Genomic DNA, 27225 nt, shown 5'->3' with positions numbered 1-27225 from the left:
TAGAGACTTATGTGGCTAGAGATACTTAGTGAAGGATTCACAGGATCAGGGGAAATCAGCACCCCCAAGATCCCACTCCTGTTTACTCAGAACTGACAGTCCTGTTCAGCAGAGCTGTCCCTGAGCTTCAGCTGCCTGCTTTCTGAGGTTTGTTAAATTATCCCCCAGATTAAATGTACATGTGACAGGAATGACACTGTCCTAGTGGTGAAGCAAGTCCATGACACCTCCCAAAGCAAAGACTTTTATACTTCAAAGGAAGGCTGGGTAGAAAAAACCCTGGAAAGGCTCTTGTGACAACTCCTGGGTCAGCCTTGTTCTGATGCTAGGAGCTCAGAGAACTTATGAAATGAAGAAAGTGACTTGCCTCAAGGATCAGTCTTCAAGAACTGAGGATGGATAGTATAAAGCTGTTATACTGGGGATCTTGGACTATGCCTCAGCTTGTCTATGAGTTACTAATCTTCTATAGCTCTCCCCAGCTCCCAGGAACTTTTTTTTAGCTCCGTATTCTCAGTGTTTTTGAATTTTTCTTTATTTTTTCCTCATTATACAAATTCCCACAAACCAGGTTGGCTCAAGATGAAATTTACCTCTTGGTAGCCTTTTCATTTCACAGTGTCCTCCAGCTGCCTGTGGGTGTTCTAGAAACTGCCATCCACAGCCATCTTGGTATCTGATAGCTAACTGCCTACTCTATTCCAAGCTCCCTCTAAGAAGGGACTGCCAGCTCTAGTTCCCAACAGAAAGAGGTATTATCTCTTATGCTGTTATTGCCGCAAGTGCAGTCACCAAACTGATTTTTGTGAAACACAAATGTGACCATATCACCCCCTCTCTAAGTAATATCCAGGGGTTGCCTATTGTTTCTAGGATCAACTATAAATTCCTCTATTTGGCATAAAACTCTTGACAACTTGGCCTCCAATGACCTTTCCATCTTTGCTGCACACTGTGGCCCGACTGCACTGGCTTCTTTGCTGTTCCTCATGCCCAGAACTCCATCTTCTGCTTCTCTGCCTCTGCACTGGCTGTCTTCCATACCTAGAATGCACTTCCTCATCACCTCCATCTCTTAGAATCTCTAGTTTTCTTCAAGCTTCAGCTTGAATGCTGCCTTCACATGAGGCCTTTCCTGATGCCCCCATCTGTCTGCTAGTGCCCTCCCCTCACAATCACCTGCAGTTATTTTTGTCTATTTTCAATACATCCACAGATGTTTGTGTTTCCACTGGATAGACCATAAGTTAGTTCCTTGAAGGCGGCGACTATTTTTTTGCTTTTGTCTTTGCATCCTCTGACCCTACTCCCTCCACACAAACACATAGTACAATGTCTAGGCACAGTAGGTATTTAATAAATGTATTTTTAAAAATAATAGCAGACATTTGATTATACTGTTTGTTAATTTCAGCTTTCTTAAAAGTGCACATACTTACATCACCACTGGGAGGGGCATAATAGACACCACTGGAGTCAAACTTATAGTCTGGATTTTTAACTATCTCTGGATTGTAGAATTTGTTTAAAATGCTGCGCAATGTACGTCGGTCCCAGTCATCAGTAACTCTGCCACCATAATTGCATTCACCAGTCATATATCGCAGTGCATCATAGGGAAGCTCCTAAAAATAAGACGTCAGTGTTTCAACCAGCTCAAAACTTCCCATATTAGCATTACAAAGTTATATACAGGGTCATATTAAATTAAGAGTTTTACAAAAGACCTCCCTCAAAACTACCCTTTTTATATTTTCTTGTAAGCTCTATAACTTTCTTGGCCTCTTTCTTTTCACTGCCTCTAACACTTAACAAATGCCTTGTATGTGCCAGTTATTCAAGAAATAGAACTCTCAATATAGTTGCATTTCCTTCTGAAGCAAAGTCATAGTGGCATTGAACCATTTTAGTCTTAAAGAGTATACTTAATAATGTCAACAGTCAAGCTTATAGCAAGAGATAATCTTCAAAAGATCTAGAGAATGACCTATGAATTTTTTTATTCCACCTATTTCTACCTACTGTCACTCACAATCTTATCTCCCTCTGCTGAACTGTGAAAGGCTGTACTGCCGAAGCCATTGTCCCTTTGTTCATGGAGAAGCCAAGAGAGAGGATACCACAGAGCCTAGAAATTATGTGTTTCTTCAGGAGGCCATAAGGCAGTGTTGCGACTGTATCATTTGGTTCCTTAGCACTGTATCATGAAATCCTAATGAGTGCTTGAGATCTTTCTTGGAATGTACAACTCCCAAAGTATCTAACCATTCTAAATGTCTTTGACTACAGCCTTGCTTTCACGACTTCTAATGTGTTGCTGATATCAATCCCTTTCTTCTCCCCTCTCCTCCTCAAAATAAAAGAAAGACAGTATTAGAAGCAAAATGATAAAATGGATTGGGGGTCAGAAGATCTGCGTGCCAGTCCTGGTTCTGTCACCAACTCAGAATAAACTATTAATGGGTTTGTAATAGAAGACCTGACATCTTGGCTACTATAATTAACTCTATGCTGTTAATAATGAAGTACATCAGAAGCTACTGGGTAATAACTGTTGAATTCATGTCATGGGAATTGAAATTAATCAGAAGGCCCTTAAGTGTAAATGAACTTAAAATGTCATAAAGAGCAGAACAGAAAAGGTCTTTGCTGTTAATTTAGCTATACCTCATACTGGTTCAGAAACATGCCGAGCTGCTGTACGCTGATTCTCAGGTCAGTCTCATTGAACTCATAAGGAATATTCCATCCCAGAGGCCCAAATTTCCGTCTTTCTTGAACTAATGCATGGAAGAAACAGAGGCCATAGAGCAATTTCTTGAATTCTTCCTTTAAAAAGAAGATAACAATTGTTATATCACTTAATTTTTCTTGCTATTACATCATAAGTAATAACAGTAATGCCCTAGGTTTCAATAGGCTTTTATTCTTTTCAAAAACTTTCACATATATTAGCTTGTTTGGATATTATTTAGGTGCTAAGGCTTATACATAATAAATCAGCAAGTACCAATAAGGGCACATGATATGCCAGGCACTGTGCTGAGCTCTGGGGGCATCAAGACAAAAATGAAATAATTCTTGAATTGTTTTCCATTACTCCAGTCCCTCCTGGTGATGTGGGGATGGCACTGGATTCTCAAAAGAGAGGCCAGCCAAATTGAGGGTCCTGCTTAGTTCCTGTCATGCTGAGAGGAATAATCTAATTTCAGAAAGGCTCTTTACTGAAGATTTCATTACCAAGTGTAGAATTTCTTCAACCACAGAAAACTAGTATTTATATAAAGGTTTAAGTTTTGCAAAGTGCCTTATAGATATTATCTTATTTTTTATCTTCACAATAACCTTGGAAAGTAGCTGCTAATATTATCCCCATTTTGCAGATGAGGAAACTCAGGCAAATGAAGGTTAAATGACTTAGTCGAGGTCACATAGCCATTAAGTATCTGAGGCTGGATTTGAACTCAGGTCTTCTAGACTCTTGGTCCAGTGCTTTATCACTGGACATAGCTGCCTAATAATGATTATCTAATACAATGTTTAGAGGGTTGAAATCTGTTTCAGTGGAAGAAGTTAATTAGTTGTTTTAGTCATGTCTGTCTCTTCCTAACCCCATTTGAGGTTTCCTTGGCAAAGATACTGGAGTGTTTGGCCATTTCCTTCTCCAGCACATTTTACAAATAAGGAAACTCAGACAAACAGGGCTAAGTGACTTGCCCAAGGTCATGCAGTTAGTAGGTGTCTGAGGCCAGATTTGAACTCAGGAAGATGAATCTTTCTGACTCCAGGTCCTGTGCTCTATCCACTGCACCACCTAGCTGCCCACCTCAAAAAAAAATCATGGATCTTTGAAGTATTTCCTAACTTTAGGAAAGTTAGGAAAGGTATTATTATCCCTATCTTAATAAATGAAGAAATATATTTAAAATGGTTAAGTCACATAATAAATGGCTAAGCTGGGACTAGGACTAAGAGAAGCAGCATCATGCTGGGACCTCTCTGGATTCTCAGTTCCCTTGTAGGTAAAATGAAGTGGCTACATTATTAGATGGCTTCCAAGGTTCCTTCCAATCCTGGATCTGTAAGCCTGGGGACAAGGTCCAGGAGCTGTTGGTCTAAAGCTTCCTTCATCAAGCCATTTTTTAAAAGATAGAAGTAATTTTCTCTTGTTCAAAAGCAGCATACTAAAGGCACTGGTACAACAAGGGACCTAGAAGTGCCACAGAGGAAATGAATAGCAGAAATTGTTCACAGGCATGCTGCCATCCTGTTCGCACATAACCGTGTTTATTTGTACACAGGCTCACTCCTTATATCTAGCTATGACTTAGTAAGGTCTCAGGACATACTGTTGTTATTTTTGAAAGTTAAGAATTTGATTCAATAACAGGATATCTAAAAAATTCTGAAACATCAGTGTTTCATAGTGTGCTTAGCAGGTGCTTTGAATACTTCATTTGTGAGACCCAAGACCCTGTATGAGTTTGGTCAGTAATTCCTTATTGCCTACCCCACTAAAACCTGTGACTATTGCACAGGGATATGGTTTTGGTCCAGGAGAAAAATTTAACAAAAATTTTTTTTTGCAAACTTGCAGAAATGACCCTGCCACAAAGCTTGAGAGGAACCTGCCATTTCCTGGACCCCAGGTATTACAATGGCTGTTTGAACAAAATTGATAGAACTCCATATATGGTATAAGACAAAGCAAATCTTATACATTAAGGACAAGATGATAGATTAGTTTAAAATCAAGTTTTTATTGTTCATGATTAACTTTTTTTTTAAAGTTCTTTCTTATATTTCTGATTTTTCCATTGGCGTATATTTAAAACATGCTTTGACAACAGAAGTGTGGGCTTTTTAATGGCAGCAACTTACCAAGGTTCATAACCCCTGTTAAAATGAGCTCTCTTCCATTTTTAATTATGGCAAAATGATGTGAAACAATTTTAGGTCAGAGACATTCATGTACAAAACCCTAATCATGAAAACAGTAGGTGGTTTCCCAGCTATCTTGGTGACTCTGAAAAAGGCACTTATGATTTCCATAAATCAACCAGTACAATCATTTTGGCTCTCATTATAGTTATATGGATAAAATATTTTTATGTTTTAATTTAGAGATATGGTCCCAAATAGCAAAGGGTTTAGTTAATATCCTGCTACAAGATCTCCAGCCTTGCAGATTTGTATTGGCAATGGCTTATATCTGACTTCCTAAGTAGAAATTTAAGTTATTAATGGCACACCACAAAATCTCTGCTGAGAAGGAAGAAGACTAGTGGTAAAATAAAAATAAAATATTAATAAAATTGACTTCACTGCAGTCAGTAATCAGTAATCAAAACCAACTTCATTGCAGTGAAGAAAGCTTATTTAATTTGGTAGTTTTCATTCAGAGCACACATCCATAATCACCAGAGGCCACTTTCAGTTGTTCTACAGGGCTGAGGCAACAAGGCTAACACATTACTCACAGGCTTCTTGCAACCACCGAAAAACTCAGGGTCAGAGATTGGGTCCATCAAGTACGATCGAATAATATTAGCCCGTAAACCTTTAGGTGCTTCATTAGTCATTTTTACTCCATTCTGAAGCACAGACACAGGGAAATTTGGAGAAGGGTAGCTTGTTAACCAAATTCGGAAATCTGGATGGGTTGTTTCTGGACTTAGGTCCTATAAACAGAAATCAGATAGAAAACTGTAAAGAAAACCTAAAGAAAATGATGAACTTTCTACAACACAAAGTTACTCCTGTCTTCTAAAGAAATGTCTTTTTTACAAATCACCCTTGAAGAACTCTTGCTAAAATAGTTTATGTCATAAGTAGCTTACAAAAGTGTATGTCATAAGTAGCAACAAAAGTTGCTAGAACTGACAGATTTTAGAGAAATCTAAACCTAAGGTACATGGATAGATTTTTAGAGGGTCCATGAACTTGGAAGGGAAAGATTGCATCTTTATTTTCATTAACCTCTAAATGAAATTTGACATTTCCTTCCATTATGAATTTTTAAAAAAATTATTCTGCAAAAGAGGTCCATGGGTTTGACCAGACTATCAAAGAGATTTATGACATGAAAAAGGTTAAGAACCACCATTTTAGGGACACCCTAGATTTAGATTTTAAATAATCTCTGACAAGTAACTATATATAACTGAAAACTGTCCCTTGAGTTAAAACAACCATTGAAGACTTTTTGACTTGTTTTCCCTTTTGATGGAATCTCATTGCTTTGTGTAAGCTCTATTTTCTGTAGTACAAATGAGGAGAAGATACAGGTGAATCAGAGGAAACCGACACAGGTCCTTCAAGTTGAATAGAAGGCTAGGGGAACTAACAGCTATCTCTTTAACTATAATTGCCTGTAAAAATAATCACAATGATGTTTACCATCTATATAATATCTACTATGTTCTAGGCACTGTGCTAAGTACTTTATAAATATTATCTCATTTTATTTTCACAACCCTGGGGGGTAGGTGCTATTACCATCCTCATTTTACAGTTCAGAAATCTGAGGCAAACTGAGGTTAAGTATCTTGCCCTGGGGCCGGATTTGAACTCATCTTCCTGACTCCAGACCCAGCACTCTATCCACTGAACTAGCTGTCAGTCAGTCAATAAATAGTGGAGCAGCACTTTCTGTGGCAGGCACTGTGCTAAGCACTGGGGATACAAAAAGAGGCAATCTCCACCCTCAAGGAGCTCACAATCCAATCTATGTAGCTGCCTATGCAGGAGAACACTTTGCCCATGGCTGAGATAGAAGAAAAGCCACAAGCCACACGAAGTTTTGGGGACAAATCGTCAGAAGAGTTTTTGTCTCCACCACGCCACTAAAAGTGGTCTCTCTAAGGCCAGTGATGATCTCTTAATTGCCACATCCAACTCCCCTTTTCAGGCACTGGCCTTTATGTATTAGCTGGCACCACTGACCACAGATCCCTTCTTTCTTTCTTTTTTTTTTTTGGTGACGCAATTGGTGTTAAGTGACTTGCCCAGGGTCACACAGCTAGTGAGTGTTATATGTCTGAGGCTGAATTTGAACTCAGGTCCTCCTGACTCCAAGGCCAGTGCTCTATCCACTATGCCACCTAGCACAGCTCCTTTCTTGATACTCCCCCTCTGGCTTCTCTGACATTTCTTTCTTCTGGTTCTCTTCCCGTCTGCCTGACTGTTCCTCACTCACTAGTTCATCTTCTCCTTCAGCTCCTTAAGTGTGGGTGTCCTTATCCTTCTTTTCTTCCCTTTGCAATTAATCTCTTTCATTCCTATGGCTTTAAGAATCACCAATATAACAGCTCCTTGCTCAATTGTTTGCTGGACCTCTTGAATCCCTTATGGACACCTCAAACTCAATATGCTCAAATGAAGCTTATCCTTTCATCTTTCAAACATTCTACCTTGCTGAACTCTCATCTCCCCTGGCCCCACTACACTGTAAGTGCCTTGAGGGCAACGGTTGTGTACATTTTCTTCTTTGTTTCTCCACAGCCTACCTAGCCCAGTGCTTTGCACATAGTTAGAGTCTAATAAATGTTTGTTGAATTACATGGCCTCTCCAAGGACCTTCCTGGATGACCAGGGTATATCAGGGGGTGACTATCAGACACTGAGTTCAGTTAGGCTTCTTGGCTTACTGATGGTGTAGGATTGCTATCTATACAAACATATTCCCCTACAGTCTAATATGTTTTCCAATGAACATTGGTTTTGTACCTCCTTCCCCATTTAGCCAATTGTATTTTTTAGGGACTTGTTTTCTTCAGTGTACTTTTTTCCCAGTTGGCCAATTGTATTTTTTAAGGACTCCTCTACCTCTCTCATTTGACTTTTAAAATCTTTCTTGAGCTCTTCTAAGAAGGCTTTTGGGGCTTCAGAACAGTTCATATTCCCTTTTGAGGTTTCAGATGTGGGTTTGTTGACAATGTTGTCAATTCAGAATTTCTGCCTTGATCTTCACTGTTCTCATAATATGAATCTATGGTACGTTTCTTTTTGCTCATGGTGTTTGATTTTTCCCTGGCCTTTAAAGAGATTGAGCTCTCCTGCTGGGGAGCAGAGGGCACTGACCCAAGCTTCTTGTATTGGGAGCCCAGGTCTTGGTCACTGGCTTTGTGTGTTGGGGCCTCTGATGTTGGCAATTGAAGGCTGTAGGGTTCCGGCAGCTTATTTGTTGTTGGGCTGGAATCAGCAAGGCTGGGACTTTCAGGCAAATCTAGGCTGCCTGCTTTTCCTTTCCTTTAGCTTTGTTTAGCTCCTTTTGGATAAGTGCTGCCAGGTGTTTATCTGCCTGGGGCCCCTTGCAGTGCTGCCTCCCTTATTTTTGCTGAGGCACTGGAAGACCTGGTTGCTGTACAACGCTGAGGCACCTAGTGGTTTTCTGAGCCGGTTTCCACCTGTTCCCCTGCCCTCACTGAGGCACTCAGAAGTCCAGGTATTGGTATTTGCCTGCTCCGCTACCTGGGTTTCAGGATCTCCTCCTGGTGTGCTAAAGTGGGGCTTTTCACTAGCTTGCTGGGATGCCTCTCCAGTACTGCTCCCCTTCCCTCAGGGCAAGAGGGGCCTTTCCCATTAATCCCTCAACGTACCTGGGCTACTGTACTGCTGCTCCCCGTCTTTATTCTGGTTCAGCTGTTCCAGGGTTTTTCCTGGGGCAACATTTTCTGGGCTTTTAGAGGTTGATAGGGGAGGGTGAGAGCAACTACCTTTTTACTCCACCATCTTGGCTCCTAGCCCGATGAATATTGGAAATTACGCCAAAGTTTACTTATTTCTATGTTTTCATTTCCCCATGTAACAGCTGTAACTGTAAATTCCTAAACTTCTCAAATAGTCCTAAGAATTAAATTCTAGTGTATGGAGAAGAATTAGGAAAGATATAAAAGGGTAGTCTCATCATGGCACTTTAATTACAATTAAATTTATACACTAACACATCTTCTTTGGACCTTACAAAGAACCTTATGTGTATTTCTCTTATGTACTTATTTTGTGGACTCTGCTAAGTTGTAAGCTCCATAAAGGCATAGACTTTCATTTCTATACCTCCCTCAACATGGGTACTCTGAACATGGATGGCATTTAATAAGTATTTGCTGAGTTAAATTGGAAAATAATACTGAATAAAAGATCATATATTGCATATGTGTGTCATCGCACTTGTTTTCATTTTCTTCCCAATCTTCTCTATGAGCTTTTGACCTTAGAAAGAAGGATTAGTGATGTGTTAAGAGAAAATATTTTATTGATTTGGCAGTGGAACCATTTGACCATCCTAGATATCTTCTGACAAAACAGAAATGAAGCTTATGAGCACAGTGCAAGTCATGTTCATTAAATCTGATGTGCATTCATTTGTTGATTGCTTGGTAAATATGTTCAACCCTTTTTTACATATGTATATTGTACATTCTCATTCTCATATGTATATTATACATGCTCATGGAACAGTGGAAACTCAACAAATATTGCTGATTAACCACTAAGGACTATTTCACAGACAAATTCATCATCTTACCTTATACTTTCTTAAAAATCCGTGGGGTCACATGTAAACTATTTCTCTATATTTATTAACATCATTCTTTAATGATATCATTTCTTGAAAATAACGAGCATTTTTACCTCACAAACTTTCTCCAGTGTTGGCATCCAAGATGTTGCAAGATGGCAGTTCTGAAGAACAACCCAGGTTCCTTCCTTGACTGCTTTCTCTATCATTTTCATAGCAATGGGCCCTTGGCCTTGACCAAGAGATAAGGAACTAAGTTTGGATCCCCCATATCCCTGCATACAATACATATTATAAAAGTTACTAAAATGGGAATATATACTTATAGATACTCAATGTATATATTTTATCAATCATATTAAATTAATCAGATTTAATTATGTGTCATATCCAAGGACTGGGAAATAGTGCATAATCCTTTGAAAACTTGTTTCATGGTGACCAATATTTGATTTAAGGACTCTATAAGTACTAGATGTAGTCAGTCAATTCATGGAAGAACTACTTCATGCAGTAATCCTGAATGTAAAGGGAGATTTCTTGGGAAGTGAGAGAGTATAGTGGATGTAGTGATGGACTTGAAGTCAGGAAGACCTAAGGTTAAATCCTGCCTGAGATACTATGTGGCCCTGGGCCAACTCCCTGAATCCCTCTTGGATTTAATTTCCTTAGCTATGAAATGGGAGGTAATAAAAGCACCTACTTCATAGAGCTGTTATATGAAGATGACAGGACAGAATATATGTAAAGCAAGTGTTATTTATCATTATTATTTTACATAGCTTTTGATGTCTAAAAGTGGTCATGTTATTGTTTGTCTTTTGTTCTCGAAGAGGACTATGACATCAGGGAGGTGATGCCATGACCTGCAAGTAAATTGGATTTAAGTGAGGCAGTGCTGTGCAATTAGGGCAAGATGCAGATCAGGACAACTGGAGATGGCCCAGAATGCAGTGGGGGACCTTGGCCTTTTCAAGCTAAGGTCTTTAACAAGTCTCAGTTTGACTGAGGCAAGGCCCATTCAGTGATTAAGGCTTAATATGAAGAGGTGATAACAAATGTGCAAAAGAAAAACAATAAAGTAGATTTTTGACTTGAAGGAAGAAATGAAAAAAATTGATATTACATAATTATTACCTAATTAAGAAAATTACATTTTAATTTTCAAAATAGAGTAGAATTTTTATATCCTAGAAAGTAAATATTTCTAATATCTAGTTCTTTTTATAATTTGTTGAAGAAAATAAGGACGAAAGTAAAAACAATCATAAGAATAGCATTAACATCACAAAGTGAAATATGAACCATCCACTAGAAATTTCAAATCTGAAAAACCCTTAGAGTATTTTAAACAGACCGACAAGTCTACCCCATGATTTTTGGAAGAACTGAATTCTATTCAATTTGTCCAGAAAGCAATATTTAAAATTCAAGTCCCATTTTACCCCAGCTTCTGATTTTTAAAAGGGGGTCAATGGGAAAATATATCCAACACTTAGGTCTATTGCATTCATATTCTTCTGTGACTTTCAAGGATGATAGTACAAGACACATAAATATCCTTCCTAGTGCCACTGTCTTCTGGTTACTTTTTTTAGAGTCTATGGCACTGGGGTGCGGGAGGGAAATGTAATCTAGAGACCCAGTAGTATTTCCTCTTGACCCTTAATGCTCATGATCCTCTATGGAAATAATAGGAAGTAGTTCTAAACCAGGTTCCTCTTGCACTCCACCATTAGCTTCTACCTGACTCAGGTATGATTTTGGCTACAGCATCCATGGGGCTAAGATCATTCAGTCAATCAACAGACATGTAATAAGTGTTTATAATGTACCTGACACTCTTAGTATCTGAAGAGATTTGTATTATGCAGCCCTGCTAGGGGATTAGAGAAAGACATGCGAGCATACTGTTGCTAGAGTTGCTAAGTAGCAACTAGAGAGGTCAAGGACAACTACTAGAGGTATCACCCTGCTTTGTGGAGGATGAATGCCCACCCAGTCAATCTCTCTACAGGAATTTGTCTATTTATAATTTGAGCCTTCTAGTAGGAAAGGGTTCTTCCCTCAGCTATAATGAGGATTATATTGAGTTCTCTTTCCGAGATTTCCATACATTTTAATTTGAGTGTAATCCATTAGTGTCCTTGGTGTGAGGGCCCCCTTCACTAACATAGATCAGAACCCCTCTATGAATTGGTAGAAGGTCTCTGAGAATTCCTACAGCTGGAAAATTCATCACCTTGAGACCAATGTGGTGATGAACCTTCCTAAGCTTAATTAAGTGGGCCATTAGACAACATACTAATCTTTAGGCAGATCTTTTCAACTCGGTGAGACTTTTCAGAATTTTCATTCCACTGACATAGTTTTTTTTTTTTAAAGCAATTGGGGTTAAGTGACTTGCCCAGGGTCACACAGCTAGTAAGTGTCAAGTACTTGGTCTGAGGCCGGATTTGAACTCAGGTCCTCCTGACTTTAAGGCCAGTGCTCTACCCACTGAACCACCTACCTGCCCCCCATTCACATAGTTTTCAAGAATAAAGGGTTACTTCTACATCACAAAGAACAGAATACTTTAGTGGAAATTATTAATTTATCAATTCAACAAATGAAATATTTCATTATACAAATTTATGTTTAACAGGAAATATCCAATGTACCATGATGATGAATATTTAATGTTACCACCATTTTTTAGTTTTTATTCTGATTCTTTCTTAAACAAATTTCTGACTCCAAATACAATGCTCTTTCTACTATAACACACTATTTTCTAGAATGTACGAATTCTATGCTATGTTAAGACATTTAAAAAACTACAAATTGTGTTGTATATTACAGCTGTTTTTAATTTTAAAAATTCATAATGTTACAAAACAAGGAGAAATTGAAATTCTTCCCAAAGGGAGAATAAGAAAGATTAAATCTTATTACTGTTTAGCTCATCTTTCCATTCTGGTATGCATGACAAGAAATTATACAGCAAGTTCTTTATGATTTTAAAGAAATGTAATTTTTACTGTTTTGCTTTCCCCTAATTAACCAGTCCCCTGGTTTAATTTGTTGCTGACATGATAAGTCAAGAAAGGAGCAGACCTTGACCTTCGTTGGAGGAAAAGACTTTCCTTACCTGGGAGTTACTTATACCAATGAAATCACAGGCCCAGTTCCTATCCTTAATTTTTTCTGTACAAAACGAAAAGAGAAAGGGGTGGATCCCATCCTTCTCATTCCCCACTAAGTCCAAGGGCAAAAAGACTGGAATGGAGAAGGTGCTTAGTTTTCAGAGGGAACTGTATCCTCACGCCACAGATCATGTAGTAGTTCTTAGAGTGCCGCAGACATATGGAAGCTATGAAACTCACTTCCAGGTTAGGGGCTAGTAAGCCACAACCCCTATAATCTGAAATCTCTACTAGTATTCTTTTTTTTTTTTTTTGGTGACGCAATCAGGATTAAGTGACTTGCCCACGGTCACACAGCTAGTACATGTCAAGTGTTTGGTCTGAGGCTGGATTTCAACTCAGGTCTTCCTGACTTCAGGGCTGATGCTGTATCCACTGCGCCACCTAGCTGCCCCCTTTCTACAAGTATCCTTACATGAGATGTTTAGGGGTCTATTAGCCCTCGATCACCAACCGTTTCAGGGGCTGTGTTTGATCCATACATATATGACTGAGATTTAGATTTCAAACAAACCTTTTTCTTAATTAGGAAAAACAACATCTAACACAATACATATCTATTTTTAAATTACCTGATCATCAGCAAATTTGAGAAGGGCTGCCATAGGATCAGAACCAGGAGACAGCACAAAAATCAGTGGTGCGCAGCAGTTACTGTCTCCAAATGCCTTGGACAAATCAAATGGTGGTGGTTCAATAAATTGACGCCCCAAATGGCTAGTTATAAATTCTTGTACCATTGGAATAATCTAAAAAAGCAAAGAAGAGACCTTTAAAAATTAAATTTGTTAAGATCAGTACTTTAGAGAATGGGGATGCTAAAAACCAAAAATCTATTTTAGAATAACAGAGAGCTGTGGTCATCTTATTCCTTAATTATTCATTGTTATCAGAGTAATTTTTCACAATATTCCTATTTTTATAACTACATTTTATATATTGAGTACGTATGAAGAGTATATTTAAGGTAGTTGATTACCAAAAAATTTGCTTCCAGCCACCCACCTGCCAGTTTGCTTTGTTGGCTGCCCTGCTTCTGCTCACCCAGACCCTTCAGAATTCATCAGACCTAAAGAATCCAAACCCTAAACCCTGGGGCAGTTAATTTGCTCAACTGTAGGACTCACAACTTCTGGCTGAGCTGTCTTGATTAGGGACAGAAGGAGTGAAGACTTACTAAGCCCAGTATATCTACAGCTAGCCCCCAAAACATGTTTCACTTCCATCCATCTCGCTGTCCACTTGAGGTCATCTTGCTATCTTCTAAGTGCTTCTAAGTGCTTACCCCATCCCCTACTTTTCACCTTCTCTCTCTCAAACAAAGCACAGTAAGTAAATCAATAGTATCACTCCTGGAAAGGGAGTATAAATTTACTACTCACCAATCAATTTACCAATCCTAAGATTCCTCTGACCAAAACACTCCCATGGCCACTATTCCCTTTTATGTATTGTCTCTATCATTTGAAAGGTAGCTCCTTGAAACAGGGGCTATCCCACTTTTTGTTCTTATATTTCCAGGTTTAGCACAGGGTGTGGAATATAGTAAGCACTTAATACATTTTTATTCATCCTTTGCATTTAACCAAGATTACTATAGTATGAAACTACTAATGTATTATCTGTTGAGTAATAATGGGGATAATTAATATAGAAGTCTTTATCCAAGGATTTATAATCTACATTATACTATTCATAAAGGATTTGATAGCTGTCTCCTAGAAATTAAAATAAATGTTAATAAAAGTATATTTACACTGTAATAAGATATACAAATACATACTTTTAAAATATGTTTTCATTAGACATTCAACCCCCATATAAGAGATTGGGTTACTATAACTATAGACATTAATTCTCCGTGGATTACAGAGGAGTAGGGGAATTAGGCTTCTTCCCTGATTCACACATGGTGGGAAAATTTGTTTCTACTCTCATAGAATCTCAGTGTTGGAAGGGAACTGAAAGGTCATTTAGTTCAGTGGCGTCCAATACAAATAGAAACAGGGGCCACTGAACTGGCTGACCCTATATTGACTTAGAAAACCACATATTAACATTATCTATGGTCTATTGTATTTTTATGTATTTTGTTAAATATTTCCCAAATACACTTTAATCTGGTTTGGGCAGCACTCAGGAGTGGTGAGCCTGGTGTTTGATACTTCTGATTTAGTTCATCCTGTACCTGAATAAGAATCTCTACAAAATCTTGATAGTTTGTCACCCATCACTCCCTTGAAGACTTCTAGGGACAAAGAACTCAGTACTTCCTAAGACAGCTTATTCCAATTCTACATGATGTCTTCCTGCCCATTTACAAGTGATCAGATAGAAGATTTTTGGGGTTTTTTTTTGTTTTTTGCCTTTGTGGCTTCAGATGGTACTTTCTTGAACTACTTGGAAAGGGAAGGAGTAACTGTCCATTAATTAAGATTCCAAAATAAATTGGTATAAAAATTGCCTAGATTTGAAAAAAAAAAAAGTTATAGTTCAGAGCATGGGAGTAACATTCAAATGGTATAGAATGAGGTGAGAAAAGAAATTAAAGCCCCAAGGAAAGAAACTGGATTAAAGAAAAAAGTAAAGAGTAAAGAACAAGAAAATTTTGAGTATTAGTTTATAAGGCACTGGAGCACACTGAATAATGAGTGCCTCACTTGAAAAAGTGAATACTAAATATCCAACTTTACCAGTCTTGGGATTTCTTCAGCATAGAGAGCTACTGTACAGGTACAAAAACTCCCTCTACCAATACAGATTGGCATCCAATTTAGGAATCATGGAATTCTGTTGGGATTCTGTTGGGATTCTGATGATGCTGGTGTTTTACCACACTATAACACACAAATGGTTCCTCAATCCTTCCAATTCTTCTATGACTCACAACTTGGGCAAAACTTAAGACTCCTACTTAATACTATTAGACAAAATGAAAATAAACTGCCTACCACACGAGGCATCATTGATGAGCCTATGATACATGATTTGCTCTACCATCCCATCATTTCTGCTCATGACTAAAACACTGAAACTGCTTGATGGGCTTCATGCCCTGGATGAGCCAATATTGAGGAAGACTACATAAACAGAGTCCCTCTAATTATCTTCCAAGAGCTAAGATGTAAATAGCTGACTTAACATATTATTATCCAGTATTTACTAAATACTCTCTAAGTGGCAACACACTCAGCTAAATACTAAACTAACTTCTCTTTACAGAAATATACATTTCTTTTCATTTATGGACAGTTTTCAAAGTTTCCTTCAGGAACATTTATGCCAACTAATGTAGTTATATACACTCTGGAAAGACTCTATTACTTAGTGACTGCCACCCTATTCATTAAAGATTTATTGAGCACCTGTTATACACTAGGAGCTCTGTTAGGTGGTAAGAAATGGGAATGGAAGGATACAGGGAAGATTTATTCCCTGGCTTCATAGAGCTTACACCAAAGCAGATTTATTATTGTTAAAGTTTATACTTCCATTAGGCTTCCATGGAAAAGCAATCAAATAAATTTGAGTATAAATAAGTCAACTTATCCTCCAGGTTCTAGTTAGTATTTTAAGAACAAAGATTACAACTTAGTTTATAGGTAGAAAGTACTTATTACGATTCCCTTCTTCTCAGAGGAAGAAAATAAAGGTTTTTTTCCTATCATAAGTATTAATATACTTACTCTAATTTCCCACAGAATTTAAGTAGGGGACAGAAAAGCTAATTAAGGCTTCTATCCATGTTGCTCCAATCCTCATCTGTGTTATATGGCTAATTAAAAGCAATAAAAAATTATTTCTAGGTGAAAACATAAACATTGTTTAATCCCTGCCTTAGAAAAAGGATAGAGAATTACAATCTACTACCTATTGGGTTTTTTTGTTTGTTTTTTTTTTCAATGGATATGTTTCTGGCAGGACTGAATATGGCAGCCAACAATATTACTGAATTTAGGGAGATGTAAGAATGTGAAAACTGCCTGAGAATTTTTACACCCGTCCTTACATGAAAATTGCAAATGTATTCCTGGAAATATAAGTGGGAGAAGATCACCTTTGCTTTGGCTCTGAGTTGCACAACAATTTGGTTGTATTATTTTGGTCACTGACAGCAGATGGGGCGCCAAGAATACAAGGAATATTTTCCAAGTACTCAGACTGGATAGCTACTTCCATTTAAATATGGAATTGCATACAACAAAGCCTCCAAAGTAGGCATTTTGCATATATCAAGTGATATCATTCCTCTGCTATAATGGAGCAAATTGCTGCTATTTAGTGACCTGAAAATGTCATCACCTTTGGGTTCAGAGGGAAAAGAAATACTTTCCAATTTTAAAGGTAATGTTTAGTTAAAGTTGCTTGAAGAAAAGCCATTTTCCTAAGAGAGCCAGGCTGTGTGGTGAAGAAACTGGACCTAGAGTCAGGAAGACCTGACTTCAATTCTGACCTCAGACATTTACTAGTTGTGTGACCCTGGACAAATAACTTAACCTCTATTTGCCTCAGTTTCTTCATCTGTACAACGGTGATAATAACAGCACCTATTTCCTAGGTAGGGAGGAATCAAATTGATCCTTGTTGTGAGGATCAAATGAGATAATAATTATAAAGTGCTTAGCACAATATCTGACACATAGTAATAACTATACAAATGTTAGCTCTTATTATTCTTGTTGTTGTTGTTAGGAAGTTCTGAGTTTAAATCTCAACCCTTACTAATTACGTGACCCTAGACAAGTCATTGGACCTCTGTTTATCTCATTTCCCTCAGCTGTAAAATGGGAATAACAATAACATTTACTTCTTAGGGTTGTTGTGAAAATCAAATGAGCTATTTTTTGTAAAGTATAATACTTATATTGTAACACAAAGAAATAAATATAAAAATAGACATATGTCTCACATTAAATGAGATGTGTATAAAGTACAATAATATTTGTAGCACAATGCCTGGCACAAAATAGGTACTTAATAAATGCATATTTCTTTCCTTCCTTCCTAAGGATTGTAAGTGCTTAAAAACACTTTCTAGATCAATTACAATAACCATAACAACAACTAACATTTACATAATGCTTACTATATGCCATGAGTTTTTTCTCATGCAGGAAGAGGGGAAGCATTTAGGTGGGAAGAGGTGATCTCATGGAGAATACTTGATTTTGCAGAATGAATGCTGTCACTGCTTCCTTCCCCCACTTTTTTCAAGGATGCACAAGTATATTAAATAGATGATGGCATTGGAAAGCTGTCCAGATACAAGCGGGGACATCTAAATTATATGTATTAAATGAAAATTGATTGAAGGACCTGGGACTGTTTAGCCTAGAGAAGACTTATAGGAGGGCATAATGGTTATCTTCAAATATCTATAAGGCTTTCATGTGGAAGAGGTATTAGACTTGTTCTGTCTGGTCTCATAGAGTAAAATTAGGAAAGATGGGTGGAAGTTGTAAGGAAGGATAGGTTTGACATATGGAAAAATATTCCCACTATTTAGAGTAAAATTCCTAATGTTTAGAGTGAAAAATGAGATGGCTGCCTGAGAAGCAGAGGGTTCACCCTCATTGGAGGCCTTCATGGAAAGCCTGGATGACCCTTATCAAATATGTTATAGTGGAAATTCTTTTTCAAGTAGAGGTTAGAGCAGCTGACCTTTTAGGTCTCCTCTAACTCAGAGTCTACGATTGATCTCTTTGAGGAGAGAATGTTACAAGTAGTATATAATTTGTAGCCTGATTTCTGCTTCTGAATAAAATGGCAGAATATTATCATTCACCTTTAAAATCAATCCCAATTTCAAGATGGAGTCTTTAAAATTTAAATGTCTTTGTGTGCGGACTTTGCAAGGAACTAACTTCTCTTCATTTTCTTCAAAGTCATGATCATTGCAAAAGCACATGGATTATTAGTGTGTGTTTCTGCCTGATATTTTAAAGTCATAAATAACATCTCTTTTGTAGATGCCAAAGGCTGGCTTCATCCACTCTCCAAATGCAAACTTACCAGATGTGGCCAAGTGTTTCTTATGCTTGCTAGAGTAGAAGACCAGTATCTAAATCACTTAAATGATGATCACTGGTAAGCATATAATACTAAAGTCTTAAAGAGTAATCACAGAACAGTTTAATTGTCACATTATTCATGTCAAAAAGTAACACAAACTTGGCTACATAACATGTAAATACTTCTGGCAGAATTGTGAATGACATATTCCCCATTGACTGCTGGTGGGGTATGTCACATTTTGAGTGTAATAAAGCTTGTACTGTGATTCACACTGGCTTAATTGGCATTAGATAGTGAATTGATATGAAGATTCATTCAATACTATATAATTTTGAAGGACAGTTTTTAGAAAATTCTTATTTTTCTTGCTGAGGAAATGGTGAACTTTCCACTCACTGCATGTTGAAGAGTACAACATTCCAGAAACCCTGTTTTTGATGCTGTTTGAGTATAGAAATTTTTTTGATGATCTGACAATGGAAGAATATCATAACCTGGAAATGGATCAACTGATGATTTTCTTAATATGTATTAGTATAGCCAGGATCTCTTGCATAGGGAAGACATAGGGAAAACAAATAATTTCTATAGGCAGTATTATGTAAATTTGCTATTTAACAAGGGAGGTGCTACAAGTAAAATTTTTCTCATATTTTGGGGTAATTGACTTTCTCATGTTAAATTTTTAGTCACAATGCAAATATGTGGCTTAAGAAAATGTAGCTTTCCAAAACCTTAATTTATCATTAGTAACTGGGACCCCCAATAGAAATAAAATTAATCTTATGGAAGATGATTCGGAGAAAGCAGAAGATAATTTCAGGGTTTGGAAAAGAACTCTTGGATAAAAGAATGGTTCTTCCTTCATACATTTAGGCTCTATGATATCTGTTGGCATAGGCAGACCTTTCATCCTGGTAGATCACTTTTTTGTTACCTAGCATAAAGTCTCCAAATGTGACCCAGCAATAAACCTGGTGAGGTCATCTGAACTTAGCTAGGCTCTTCCTCTGACCACAAAAGTCCCTCACTGACTTTTAAATGTGTATGATAACAGAGAGGAAGGTGATTAACTAATATACTTCTTCACTAAGAACAGGAAAATCTTGATACAAATTATGTAGAATAGATATGAGAGAAATGTCTGATAGGGTTTTTAAATGGCTGGGAGGCAAAAACTCTTTTCCTTGATAACTCAATTATTCGATATGTTTTAGGTGTGTCTTAAATTCAATCTTTATTACCTTTTGAAAACCCTTGGTTTGAAGTACTCTGAACACATTCTCTACCCAATTTTTTTTTAAAGCAGGGTTATAAAAATCATTATTTTATTGTCATTCATTAATCATTTATGAAGCACCTAATATAAGCAAAGCCTCTTCTTTTATTTGAAACAAATTGGGCTATATAGTCATTTAAAGCTCTGAAAATACTTAACTAGTTTCTTCCTTTCAAAGAATTTAATTGGGCAAGAATTTGTAAAATACTTGGAAGGAAATATATCTGGAACAAGGTAACGTCTTATTAAACACCTTCTTAGTAAGAATTAGTATATACCAGAATGAGAAGTGACTATTTTCTAATATTTTATATTAGACATGCATGTAGTCATCTTAGTATTTAACAAGTCTCATCCAGCATACAAAATTGAGAAGATTAACACTTCTTTCAAAAGCATGTGCATTGAATCCTTAGGGTACTGCTATCCTTGGGTGGTATTTATATTAAAAGTTAGCACATTCCTTTGTAGTCAGGATAGCACTAAACAACTGTTATAGGCTGTGGAAGGCCAGCCCAAAATACAAGACCAGATATAAGAACATTTAAGTCAAATAATTCAAATAATTCGCTAAGTGAGCCAGAATTACAACCACTGAGCAGGATCAGAGCAGTGACAAGGACTGAAATTAGACTGTAGAAATGTTGAGAAAAGGCAGAGCAAAAGTCAGGAGGAAATAGTAGTTTGTAGTTTCAAGTTATGAAATAAAATTCCTATAGCATAAAAGCCATTCTGGCTAGTTTCAAAGTTTACATAACTTTAATGCACCAACTTTTTCATATACTTATACTTTTCAGTTATAAAAACTTATACTAATCAGTTTTTGTGGGTAAAGAACTTACTTTTAGGAAATATAGCCTTGGATGGCATGTGGGAAAGAGGTACCTTAATTTCAAAGCTCAGATTCACATTTACCTTGTCAGGTCTCAGACAGCGAATAACAAGCATCCTTTGAAAGTCATTTACTTTTTCTTCCCATGATTCAGGAAAGGACTCATGATGGGGCTCCTGTAAAAATGGAGGAATCAAATTGACTCAAATCGAATTACATAAATCTTTTGGTTCAAATACTGTTTCACTGTGTGACCCTTTTAAGGTTTCCTCATATGCCGAAAGGGGTATAAAATTGATTATACCATACACTTCACAGGGCTGTAACAAGGAAAGTGCTTAACAAAGCACAAGGTAGATCTCAGCACACACACCTCAACCCCACCCCTCATCCCCCAATAATGAAATTGTCTCCCAGAGTAAATTTCACTACTTTGGCCTATGTGGTGAAATCCACTCTCCAATTATCTAGGCTAACCCTCAGAAACCAGATTTATGGTCTCACCAGGCTCTGACATAGCTTGTGCTCTATTAACATTACAAGGTCCCCTCCACATCCCAATGAGGCATCAGAGGGGTAAAGAAGTGGAAAGTTTAAATGAATACATACCAAATCTTAAGTGACCACACCACAGGCTAGTGGTGACAGGGATCAGAAAGTCACGTAGAAAAGGGAATGAGTTCAATGACATGAATCTAAGAAGGGTAGGTTTTGGTATATGATATGACATAGGCTTGTTAATTTCTAAAAAGAGTATTTCCTTATTTCCTATACAAAATTCAATTTTCTATATTCTGAAAACATTACGACTTCAAGTTTTTGTCTAATTTTGTTACTTAAACACCTAAAATAGTGCCATGTGAAAATCATACTGGAACTAATTTTCTTCCAAATTTTAGACTTCGAACTGAGGTAAACAGTCAATAGCTTCAGCAATTGATTGATGATGGTCTGTTNTTTTGTTACTTAAACACCTAAAATAGTGCCATGTGAAAATCATACTGGAACTAATTTTCTTGCAAATTTTAGACTTCGAACTGAGGTAAACAGTCAATAGCTTCAACAATTGATTGATGATGGTCTGTCGAGAACACTATGGAAGTGTTCATCTCTTTAGTATCGTGTCCTTATCAGTAATCAATGTGGCTCCATCAGCACTGAGTATTTCATATGCATCATAGGTCTTTGGCCCATAAATCACCTTCAAGGCATCATAAAAGTGCTTTGGATTGTTATTATCAGCATGAAACTGAATTTCATCTGCCTTCTTACTGAGCCAGGAATCCTGCATCTCTCTAAGCTTTGCTTTGTACTTTACTTTTGATGGAGTCAAATGTTGCCTTTTTTAGAGATGGACGAACTATTGCACTGCTAGTCCCTATAGAGTTCTCATTTTTCATTTAGTACCTTCTGAATTTCCTCATCATTTTCATCAAATCAATCCTGATGTTTGTAAGTATTCTGATCCAAATGACTAAATGTGGTGCTGTACACCAAATCTTTGTAAGCTGCCCATTCCTTTTCTGCTCCACTGTTACCGATGGTGTGTTGGCTCAGCTTTCCCTCCAAGTCAATCACTATTCATTAGTCACTTGCTAGTGAAAAGATTTTCAAACCCATATAAATATATGTATGTATGTATGTATATGTATATATGTGTATATGTATTTATATACACACACACCCATATATATATATATGAAAGTTTAACATTTTCATAGTTTTTGTCAGTTCAACAATAGTGTTTCCATAGATTATTCAACCTAGGAAAATATCTTTACTTTCATATTTCAAAACATATAATTAAATTAATGTTAAAAATTCCAAATTTATGACAATTTTCAGGCAGTGCATAGTACAACAATGACAGAATAAACTAAAGTTTTATTTTAATACCTGTCTAGCTTATTTACTTGTTTTATTTAAAGATGAAGACTAGAAAATAAACATTCTCTTTTTTCCATATTAAAACCACATAATAAGCAAAAGTTTCATGAAACAATTTTTAATACATACCAAACTATCATATACTTTTTTCCATCCATCTTTCAGTGACACAAATGCCTTACGAATGCCTTTGAAGTCTGGCAATTCATCTAATCGACATATTTCATCCCAAGATTTCTGGGGAAGCCATATACAAGGGTTGGAGAAAGGATTGTCCAGACCAATGCCACCAGTTAGCAGAAACCTCCAATTATCTTCATTAACCTTGAGTGAAATTGCACAGAAGAAAGAAGTAAAAAACTAGACAATCTACTTATACTTTAGTCAACTTATGGAAGATTTAGCTACCTTAAATTTTAAAGGGTAAACACTCAGATTTTCTTTCAATCAATCTGCAAGTGTTTATTAAGTACCTATTACCTATTAGGTGCTAGGTGATGGGGGTGACAGTTAATTTTTCAGTTTAAAGACTTGTAGAGGGGCAGCTGGGTGGTGCAGTGAATAGAGCCTTGGCCCTGGAGTCAGGAGGAGCTAAGTTCAAATCCAGCCTCAGACACTTGATACTCACTAGCTGTGTGACCATGGGCAAGTTACTTAACCCCAACTGCCTCACTAAATAAATAAATAAATAAAGACTTATAGAATCAGAATCTGAGCTAGTGCTCAGGGACCACTTGGTCCGACTTTTACTTGAACATTTGCAGTTATATTCTTACAAAGGACTTTGCAAATTTCGCTATTATTTAAATGAAAGAGGGCTAGACCCTTTTGTTAATGTAAATCCTTGGCATCATGATCTTCCACATATGAAAATAAATTATTTGCTGCTGTTTCTTCCCATCTGCCATAATAATCCTTCTACACTAAGGGTCTAGTTTCATTCCATTACCTAGCTTGCCTAGGCATGATCTGATGAGGAATGTACGTCCGGTGAAGGAGTACCTTCACCAAGAAATACTGATGGAAAAATGTCCTTTCAGAATTCCTCTGTAATTATTGTGGCCTTTAAGGGAAGCTCCAAATTCAGTCATAGAGTCTGATTGGGTTGGAAGTGTTAAAATGAAATTAGTGTTCAAGTACTCACTGCAAGTTCTAACCCTTCTTAACTAGTCATTTGAAGCAGTCCTCAGAATTATCTTTTACTTGTATGTTTCACAAACATATGAATGATGTATTCAATGATTAGAATAGGAGTGTCAGAATATTCATTCAGCCTCTGATCTGGAGAGACATCGCTGAGGTCGAGAATTTCTAGTAGAATTTTTAGCACTACTCAGCACCATTTGAAAAGATATCTTGCTATAGCATTTTCTTAAAAGCCCTTATCTTTATTTATAGTTTTAAAATTACTCATTGCCCCTATTGAATTAATGTTAAGAAACAGGATTGTAAAGGACATGGGAAAAATTAAGATCTTTCTAAATTATAAATTTATTCACCTTACTGGCAAAAGCCATCATTGAGTTCCAGGACTATAAGATAAAAAAATAAGCCAGGTTTCCAAAGAGCCTGGTTGAGTAATGTGTATGAAAAGCTGTCTTTTCAAAATCACGTCACACTTTAAATGAATACATTTAAAATGGTCAATTTTCCTTCTAATTATTAAAACCAATGAAGAGAGAACTCCATTTCCAAACAGTGCTAAGTAGTGCTAAAATTCCACTATATCAAACCCAAACTGTTCAGTTCAGCTACTAATTGCTTCAGATGTTTAAATACATACTTAGTCTATTTGGTATAAACATATTGAGACAATATACTAAAATACAGAGTTGGTATATCTTTATAGGTTACTTTAACTTAATATTAAAAATACATAGTTCTAACACTATGGTCTGTCTACAATATATTTTCCATCTCTGTGGAATCAAAGTGTCTTGTTATAATGAGTTGCATTAAATATACTAAGCATTGTTTATGGGTCGAATTTTTCTGTTTTATAGATGTCATTATGAATAAATAACTTAGTAACAATGTAATTTTTCATACACCAATGCCTTACAAAAATTTTCAAAAGGTACTGACCAAATTTTCATATGTTAGAAGATTCACATTTAGACAAAAGGAAAAGAGCAGCTTATCCTTTTCAAAGAGTGAACGACAGACATTAACATATAAAGAATAAGTAAAGTGGTCCTGGAGAATTTGTAACCTGCAAAGAAATAAATTTTTTTTAAATTAAAAATTAATATCACTCTAAAGCCCATGCATTTACAAAAACCTATTACAAACCAGTTAGACCTTCATTGTTCTAATAAACTTTCTGGCCAATTACCCAAAAAACAATCAAGGATCCTCATTAGCCATGTGAACCAATTTGAGAGCGAAACAGTATAGAAACATTTCAGTGAAATTACATTTTACCGTTGACTGATTTTTTTTAAAGCTACCCATCTTCCTTTTGGACAAAAAATCATTGCACATGTATACTAAGTTGTTGTTTTAAAAGTCTTGTGCCTAAGTTCTATTTTTTAGAGATACATTTCAGTTTAGTTTTTCTATTAATTTCCTGTAAGTTTCTATTTTGGATATAAAGGTATTTTTTAACCAGTTGTTTATATCTGAAGATAAATTCAAAGCACTATTTGTTATTTAGTAACATAGATAAGAGATTAGTGTCCTGCTTTGGATGTGAAATTAGTAAAAGAAAGCTTGAAGAAATTACAAAACAATGATAGACTACATTAATAACAACAATCTGAACAAAGCATTAGGACAACTAATAATCATAGTATGACTAACTATTTTTGGATAAAAGTCTATCCTTGGAGTTAGGAAGACCTGGGTTCAAGTTCTGTCTCTAATTTGTCATAGTTTATGTGACCATGAGCAAGTCATTCAACCTCTCAGTGTCCAATGAGATGTAGATCAGCTTTGGTGGTGGGAGTTTCCATACTGGGAGCTCCCAACCATTTCTCAAAACTGTTCAGTAGTATAACCAACTTTTTGATTATTTATAGACTGTCTCATATGTGGATTATCCAAGACCTACTTTTTGATGTCTTTACCTGTTTTTTACCATCAACCAGCAGCATCTCGACAAGAAAAGCACATTCATTGAATTTGTCCATTTTTTCTTACTTAGCAACTCTGACAAAATGTGTGTTGGCATAGCCACTGAAAACAATAGCTAAAATGTCTAAATTCTCTGCAAATTTAAATTACTCATTCTACTGATTCCCAGACTGATGGGGAAGGTTTTCTCTCTCTCTTGGAAAGTGACACACAAATAGCTGGGCAGCACAGAGGTCTATGGGTGAATAAGACAAAGCAATGTACTTTCACTGATTAGGTGGACTAATTGATTGGAAACCTAACTAAAGACCACGGGAGCAATTTGTCAAGTGATAACCAGGATGTTAATATCTGTTAGAAAAGAAGGGCCAGAAGTATACACACACACACACACACACATACATAAATATACATATATACATATATTCCTGGTCCTTCTTTTACACATGTATATAGAAACACATAAAATTAATTATATTTGTCATCATGATGTATATAATTTATTATATATATTATATTTAATAGTCATCATATTTTATTTATTATATATAATTTATTTAATACATTTGCGTAAAGACTTTGTGGCAGAACATAATGGGGAAAAAACCAGGGCACCATCAGCAGCTAATGGTATCAAAGAGGCAGTTGAGACCCTGCACAAAAAGCAACTCACCTCTACCTGAGATTTCTAGTTTCCAGAAGCCAAAAGCCCAGAGTCCTGCATTACAGGAGGCCCATACAAAATTTAGTATCCTGGGAAAGTGTAACAGACATCTCAGGGAACTAAAGATGGCAAATCTCACCAAAGAAACAAAAGAGAGACTAAGTGAAGTGCAAATAGACAGAAATAACTGTCTAACAGAAGCAAAAAGTAATACCATTAAGAAAAAATTTGATTTCTATACAAGCAAAACACTGATCTTGATGACAGGATTCACAGAGATATCCATAGGTCTACCAGAATAATACAAGTGAAGAAACTTGAAGACTAAAGTCAAAATTAATATAAGAAAACTTCCTAGAACTTCAGAAAATGGGGTGGGAGTACCAATAGAATTGGCACAGACCCCTCCCCACTAGAAAAGACTAGTGAAACTGAAGGTAGCAGTGCTAGAATTGAATCTCAAATTCTTAGTTCATAATAAACAAAATCATTAAATCATATTTTCTTTGCAATTAAAAAATTGGCAAATGTGAAGGTAGATAAATTTTTCTTGTTTTGCTCTAGTCTATATCCTTGAATTAGAAGGAAAATATAATTATGTTAATCTCCACAGTCCATGGCAGGCCATGGCCTTATGGGGATTCTCTGACACACNTTCTTGTTTTGCTCTAGTCTATATCCTTGAATTAGAAGGAAAATATAATTATGTTAATCTCTACAGTCCATGGCAGGCCATGGCCTTATGGGCATTCTCTGACACAA

The 27225-nt window shown here is 36.5% G+C and overlaps 1 protein-coding gene across 1 annotated transcript in view; it reads right to left on the bottom strand.

Moving 5' to 3' along the window:
- The window catches only part of DNAH7 (dynein axonemal heavy chain 7), a 265553-nt gene that overhangs the window by 51536 nt on the left and 186792 nt on the right, over window positions 1–27225 (bottom strand). Inside the window, exons 47-54 of the mRNA XM_027866000.1 lie at window positions 24810–24936; window positions 22854–23048; window positions 20921–21013; window positions 13284–13460; window positions 9637–9798; window positions 5481–5681; window positions 2668–2829; window positions 1440–1625 (exon numbers count right to left, since the gene is read on the bottom strand). Coding sequence (XP_027721801.1) covers window positions 1440–1625; window positions 2668–2829; window positions 5481–5681; window positions 9637–9798; window positions 13284–13460; window positions 20921–21013; window positions 22854–23048; window positions 24810–24936 — 1303 coding nt within the window. The remainder of the gene's footprint in view (window positions 1–1439; window positions 1626–2667; window positions 2830–5480; window positions 5682–9636; window positions 9799–13283; window positions 13461–20920; window positions 21014–22853; window positions 23049–24809; window positions 24937–27225) is intronic.

Source organism: Vombatus ursinus, unplaced genomic scaffold (genome assembly GCF_900497805.2).
Source record: "Vombatus ursinus unplaced genomic scaffold, bare-nosed wombat genome assembly UNPS02014779.1, whole genome shotgun sequence".
NCBI lineage: Eukaryota > Metazoa > Chordata > Mammalia > Diprotodontia > Vombatidae > Vombatus > Vombatus ursinus.
Note: the sequence above shows the minus strand (reverse complement) of the source record. Positions and strands in the feature narration are given on the sequence as shown.